Source organism: Salvelinus sp. IW2-2015, linkage group LG16, assembly GCF_002910315.2.
Source record: "Salvelinus sp. IW2-2015 linkage group LG16, ASM291031v2, whole genome shotgun sequence".
Classification (NCBI taxonomy): Eukaryota; Metazoa; Chordata; class Actinopteri; order Salmoniformes; family Salmonidae; genus Salvelinus; species Salvelinus sp. IW2-2015.
Genome location: NC_036856.1, coordinates 37,417,764 through 37,425,324, shown reverse-complemented (window position 1 = coordinate 37,425,324; position 7,561 = coordinate 37,417,764). Strand labels below are relative to the sequence as shown.

Below are 7,561 nucleotides of genomic sequence, written 5' to 3'. Positions count from 1 at the left end.
TCCCGGAACATAATCCACTTTGTGCTAGTGAAGCATTCCTGTTGCTTAACATCGCTTCATCGGACCAATTCCGTATTGAGTGCATCACTGGTACTTCCTGTTTGAGTTTTTGTTTCTAAGTAGCAATGGTCAGATTTGCCAAAAGGAGGGCAAGGGAGGGCCTTGTTTTTGWGTGTGGAGTAAAGGTAATCTGAAGTTGTGTTGTTTCTAGTTGCACAGGTGACATTCTGGTAAAAAAAATAGGTGAAATGGATTTCAAATTAATAATGCCGGAAACTTTATTTTGCAAAAAAAGTTAAGATCAGCGTAAAAAAAAAACATACAAAATAATGGTCAGGAGCCTGTAATACGGCAGCTATCCACTGCAGCACCATCTTTGTTTTTAGGTTTGTTATGGGCAGCAGGTAGCCTAGCAGTTAGAGCGTTGACCCAGTAACCAAAAGGTTGCTGGTTTGTACACCCTCGCTGACAAGGTATAAATCTATCGATGTGCTGTTGAGCAAGGACGCCGTACTACTATGGCTGCCCCTGTAAAACAACACATTGATTCAACCAGTTTGTGCCCAGTGGGATACTAATATCTGCACAGTATGGTGATGATTATGCAATATAACCCTATGGTGTACAGGTGACACTGTAGATTCACAGCCTGGAGTAAATGTATGGCTATAAATCTGGACAGTTTGTAATGATAATATTAAACACAGATTATTTGTTACAACAGAATAGTTTACAGGTGACACTAGACTTGTACCTGTGTGTCCCCTCTCTGTCTCTACTGTGTTTATACCTGCAGGGGTCAGAAAGAGACTGTGACCTGAGACACACACACAGCACTCAGTCCCCGCAGTCTGTTCATCTGTCACCTGGGTGAGAGTCAACTGTACCTGTCCTGGMCACACCCAGTCCACCCTGAGGGCATCAGAGTATTCCTCCTCACTCTGACACAGCAGTACAAGTCAACCTGTACTGGTATACCTGATCACAGACACCATCACTCACCAATCAGAGACTCCATCCTCACACAGGTACCTGTTCTGAACACCTGGCGACACACCTGGATCCCTTGTTTCTTTCTGAGGGATCCTCCTCTGCAGTACTGAAGAGAACCCTGGTCTGCCGGAGAACAACGCCATCTCTCTGGGACCTMAAAGACACCACACTGGTAGCAGTCATCTCCTGGGTCTAACTCTTTAAGGCACACAGGCAGTCTCTACAACGCAGGTGGGTTTCATATGTTTAGATCACTGTAGAAAAATACAATACTGTGTTGCTGTTGTTGAGCCTGTTAAATCTGTGACTGACTACTYTGGTCTCTCTCTGTTTGTGTTCAACTAGCTTTTGATCACCAGGATGCATTGTTGGCACAATCATTTCACAGCGAGTGATTTTAAATGGCGGGAGAGGGACCAGAATGTATTAATATATGCATTTTAGAAGCTCATTGAGTGTGTGAGTGGGAGAGAGAGGTAGGGAGAAGTAAGCAGCGGCATCATTTATGTTCTCTTTATTACAGATTAAAATGGCATGCTTCACATTCTTCAAATTTATGATGGTCTTGTTCAACTTGCTTATCCTTGTGAGTATGTTTCCCTTTTGATTGCATACATGCACACGGGGGGGAGGGGGGGGCAAGCGAGGGGAGAGTAATTGCATTTGTTAATTTATTGCATGAAATCTTTATGAGTCCTGTGTGAATGAAACAACAAACAATGGCTTTTAATGCATAGAAAAGTATTTTCTCTCGCTGTCCCCCACCTCTCCCTCAGCACCATTTAACTCAACAACATATCAACGATGGTACACAAATACCACAAATCACTGAGCGGAAGCTCAAATTATACTCTTAAGTCTCTCTCTCTCTGTCTCTCAGCAGTTCTCATGTCATTAACTTTAAAACTCTCTAATTTTGCTACCTACGTTTTCCGCCTAGCGTTTATAACTAATGATGTTTGTGAAATGGAGGGGGACTTTGGCGTTGGTAAGCTGAATTTTCATTACACCTTGCTTCTCCCGTTTAAATGATCGTTGAAGTGTAAGTCCTTTTCTACTGGGTTTTCATTAGTGCCTGAGCCAAGTTATTTAATAAACCTACACCATACAATATGAGACACTGTCTTAATAAAGTCATGTTATGCATGCTTATGTGGATCTGGGAAGAACAGTTAGATGCAATCTTTTGACAAGGTCATAATGCTCTATCTCAGTGCCTGTTCACACCATTCAAATTATTCCACATTTTGCTGTGGTACAGCCTGAATTTAAAATGGATTATGTTGAGATTTTGTGCAACTGATCTACACACATTACCCCATAACGTCAAAGTAGAATTTAGTTTGTAGAATTATTTTACAAATTAATAAAAAATGAAAAGATGAAATGTCTTGAGTCAAATATTCAACCCCTTTGTTATGGCAAGCCTAAATAAGTTCAGGAGTAAAAATTTGCTAAACAAATTGCATTGTAAATTGCATGGACTCATTCTGTGTTCAATAAAAGTGTTTAAAATTATTTTATTATAATGACTACCTCATCTCTGTACCCCACGCATACAATTATCTGTAAGGTCCCTCAATAGAGTAGTGCATTTCAAGCACAGATTCAACCACAAAGACCAGGGAGGTTTTCCAATGCCTTGCAAAGAAGGGCACCGATTGGTAGATGTGTAAAAAAAAWWAAAAGCAGACGCTGAATATCCCTTTGAGCATGGTGAAGTTATTAATTCGACTTTGGATGGTGTATCAATACACCCAGTCACTACAAAGATACAGACGTCCTTCCTAACTCAGTTGCCGGAGAGCAAGGAAATTGCTCAGGGATTTCACCATGAGGCCAATGGGGATTTTAAAACAGTTACAGAGTTTAATGGTTGTGATATGAGAAAACTGAGCATGGTTCAACAACATTGTAGTTACTCCACAATATTAACCTAAATGACAGAATGAAAGAAGGAAGCCTGCACAGAATTAAAAAAAATCCAAAACGTGCATCCTGTTTGCAACAAGGCACTTAAGTAATACTGGGGATATGGTGGGGATCCTAATAAAATACAAATACAAAATACAAATACTGCAATAACAAAAAAATCCAAGAAATGTACTTTTTGTCCTGAATAGAAAGCKTTATGTTTGGGGAAAATACAACACAACACATCACTTAGTACCACTCTTCATATTTTCAAGCATGGTGGTGGCTGTACCATCTTATAGGTATGCTTGTCATCAGCTAGGACTAGGGAGTTTTTCAGGATAAAGAAATTAAATACACCTATAAGCACAGGCAAAATCCTAGAGGAAAACYCGGTTCAGTCTGTTTCCCAACAGACACCTGGGAGAAGAATTCACCTTTCAGCAGGACAATAACCTAAAACACAAGGCCATATCTACATGGGAGTTGCTTACCAAGACAASGTTGAATATTCCTGAGTGGCCTAGTTACAGTTTTGACCTAAATCGGCTTAAAAATCTATGGGAAGTCCTGAAAATGGCTGTCTAGCAATGATCAACAACCAATTTGACAGAGCTTGAATCATTTTTCAATAATAAATGGGCAAATATTGTACAATCCAGGTGTGCAAAGCTCTTAGAGACTTACCCAGAAAGACACACAGCTGTAATCACCGCCAAAGGAGTTTACAAAGTTTTGACTCAAGGGTGTAAATACTTATGTAAAATAGATATTTCCGTATTTTATTTTCAATAAATTTACAAAAATGTCTAAAAACATGTTTTCACTGTCGTTATTGGGTATTATGTGTAGATGGGTGAGAAAATAAAAAATATTGAATCCATTTTGAATTCAGGCTGTAACACAACCAGTGACGATTTTAGAATGTCCATCTTGGTGGAGCCAACTCCACTAAATGTTTTGGGGATGCATGCCAGCAAAGACACTACACGACACAACACTAAACAATACAGTCATTGCACTATAACAGTGGCAAACGGTGCCCACAAACTGTTCGGGCCTACATMAAGCTGTYCCAACAGCAGAGTCCCAACAGCAGTCCCAACACCTTACCACTGCTACACCTGGCTATCAGWGGAGCCTTGTCTGGCAGYGAAACAGTTCATTCAGMCTCATTTACTGCCTTTTAAAAAAACATAGCTGATATGGCTGACTTGCTTAAACGTGGTTTCAACTGACACTTGTACAAACTATGGAATAAGGGGACGACAAGCGGATATTTTTGATTTAGGCAATAATGTGCGAGCTAGGAYAGACGTTGTCAATATAACTATTTGTTCAGCACTTTGAAATGTATAGCAACAGAATTCAGAACATGGGCGGTTCTTACAGWGTTCTCTCTGTACACCAAATCAGAACCATAGGATATAAAGAGGGCATATAAGCAGACAATGAAAGCTCTAACAATATTCAATGATTACATTTCTCTAAAACAGGCTATAGACTACATGTGCACCATCAAGTCAGAACAGTTGGYGAAATTATGAGGAGAAAGGGACCAAATTATTAGGGTGAGGCACATGGGCTACCAACATCTTACTACACAACATACACTTAGTATTACTTTCTTAGCTACAGTATACATATCTCCCTGGCATATTACATCATTTATGCAGCAGCATACAAGCAATTTTGGATTCTCCTTGTTGTGCTGTGCTCACTTGAACAGGAAGGTGGCGCGGCGGTCCTTCATGGGCCAATTTTGTCATCAAACTTTGTCATCAAAGTCTGGCATTCTCTGGATTTATGGTGCTTTCAAGACAACTGGGAACTTGGGAAAAAAACAAGGTTGAATCATGATGACGTCAGTGATCTTCAGGTCGGAGCTCTAGCAAGAAGCCCAAGTTCCCGACAAGTTGGATGACCGTTCAAAACATATTTTCCCAGTCGGAGCTCGTTTTTTTCTCAGAGTTCCTAGTTGTTTTGAACTCACTGAAGTCAGATTTCACAGTTCTGAGTTTCCAGTTGTCTTGAGCTCGGCAGAAGTCGTGCTGGATTGACAGCATGGCCAATGTTGAATGTTTATCCTTTCAAGCTTGGAAAAGAGACCCTTAAACCCAGACTTGGGACCACACACCCACTCCACTGAATAGTAGGCTAATGATTGCTGTGCAATGCTTGCAGTTAACCACAGATTCCTTCCCAACCACTCATTGTTGAATTTGTGATTTCTAACTTGTTGTGTAATATTTTTGTCCAATGGCTGATGAGCACCGATACGTTTTATCTATAATTTCTCTTAATTTTTTRTCTTCATATGACATGGATTAAAAAGGATTTGCCRGTAGATTRTTGACTTGATTCATGATGATGACTGTTAGCTTGCTGGCTACGATTTTGAAAGTCCAATCAAAGCTACTGTAGATATAACGTGATTTGAAATCAGTGTATCTGTGGCCAWTGACCTTGAGCSTTCTTGGATGGGCACTTCTAATGTAACTCTATGGCAGCACCCAAGTGGGTTGAATTTTGAGCTCTACCCTTAGATTTGGCGGTGAYGTGGTGTCACCATGAGTGACAGAACACTGAGCCGATCACGGCGCAACTAGAGAACATTTTCAACCCCTACGCTCTGTATTTTCCGCTGGCTTCCCCACCACCATAGAAAGCACTGAGCTAGGCTGAAACACCTGCATTTTGTAGCTGCCTAACTCAAGAAAGCAAAAAAGAGACCATGATTGTATGAAGGCTTTATTGACTCAAGTATTATTATAATTATTATAATTATTTTTTACATTGTTTGCAAACTGATATGTGACACGTATTAATGCCAAAATATAATGGAAAACAGAAGACAAACATGGTACACTTATATACAGCACCAGTCAAAAGTTTGGACACACCTACTCATTCCAGGGTTTTTCTTTATTTTTACTATTTTCTACATTGTAAAAAAGTAGTGAAGACATCAAACTATAAAATAACACATGGAATCATGTAGTAACCAAAAAAGTATTAAATAAATCCAAATATATTTAATATTTGAGATTCTTCAAAGTAGCCATGCTTTGCCTTGATGACAGCTTTGCACACTCTTGGCATTCTCTCAACCAGCTTCAGCTGGAATGCATTTCCAACAGTATTCATTCATCCATTCGCCCCCCCCCCCCCCCCCCCTACAGAGGCCTATATGGCTCTGTTCAGAAGTCTCCTATTCAATCCCTCCAGCCCTAATATCTTTCATTTGTCCCTTCCATATTGTACTCACCTATCCCATTTACCCAGTTGACCTCTAGTCCTAACCTGATTTCCATGTGATCTATGACAGGTCTCATGGTGTCTGACAGGGCATCCCAGGCAGGTGGCATTCCATCTACCGCATTAGCCTGCAAAAAAAATAAAAGAGAAAGCCAACCACAATTAGATCAGGCAGAGGGAAAACGCTGCCAGACAAGGAGTTAGGGGGAATATGGTTGTCGTATCACATTTACCGAGCAGGGCGTTCATCACTGAGAACAGGTGGAGGAAGAAATAAAAGACAAGATACCCTGAGGAGAAAGGAGAGGGGGAAGAGGGGAGGAGAGGAAGACAGGGGGAGATTATTCTCATGTGGAAGACATCAGGGCTGATGGGGAGGATGGTGGCAGGCAGACAGACTGGCAGGCCTAGTTTCATGTGCAGCTGACAGAAAGCAGAAGGTCTCCTGTATATGACTGACATAGCTCTGATTGGAGACGACAGACAATATCAGGTTTCAGATGCTTTCTGTTCTGTGGGGAGGAGAGAAGGAATAGCATAGTCTGACATCCACCCACTCTCTCACTGATCTGACCTACAGAGAAAGAAAGAGAGAGCGAGAGAGAGAGTGCGAGAGAGCGCAGATGAGATCCAACGGTAAAGCAAAACATTAGATCTGTCAGACCAGGCGTTTGGTATATTCAGTTCAGTATAGTGCCTTCAGAAAGTATTCACACCCCTTGACTATTTCCCACATTTTGTTGTGATACAGTMTGAATTTAAAATGGATTAMATTKAGATTTATTGGCACTGGCCTACACACAATACCCCATAATTTCAAAGTGGAATTATGTTTTTAGAAATGTTTACAAATAAATAAAATTTGAAAATCTTAAATGTCTTTAGTCAATAAGTATTCAACCCCTTTGTTATGGMGAGCCTAAATAATGGCAAGCCTAAATTAGTAAAAATGTGCTTAACAAGTCATGTAATAAGTTATATGGACTCACTCTGTGTGCAATAATAGTCTTTAACATGATTTTTGAATGACTACCTCATCTCTGTACCCACACATTCAATTATCTGTAAAGTCCCTCTGTCAAGCAATGAATTTCAAACAGGTTCAATCACAAAGACCAGGAAGGTTTTCCAATGTCTCGCATAAAGGAACCCTGTTGGTAGAAGGGTAAAATAAACAAGCAGACATTGAATATCTCTTTGAGCAGGTGAAGTTATTAATGACACTTTCAGCAGGACAATAACCTATGAACCCTTTCTGAAGGCACTGTATATGCTTAAAAATCAAATATATTGCCCCACATCTCCCGTATAAAGTAAATAATACTTCCATTACGTGAATCAATGTGTGAAGTAGGTATCTACATTTGTAGATAAAATAACATTTGTTTAGAGCTAG

The 7,561-nt window shown here is 40.2% G+C and overlaps 1 protein-coding gene across 1 annotated transcript in view; it reads left to right on the top strand.

Annotated features, from left to right (window-relative positions):
- Positions 1-890: 890 nt before the first annotated feature.
- Positions 891-7,561, top strand: part of LOC111976036 (tetraspanin-1) — a 20,362-nt gene continuing 13,691 nt past the window's right edge. Inside the window, exons 1-2 of the mRNA XM_024004751.1 lie at positions 891-1,224; positions 1,517-1,583. Of these exons, the coding sequence (XP_023860519.1) occupies positions 1,523-1,583 (61 nt within the window). The 5' untranslated portion in view covers positions 891-1,224; positions 1,517-1,522. The remainder of the gene's footprint in view (positions 1,225-1,516; positions 1,584-7,561) is intronic.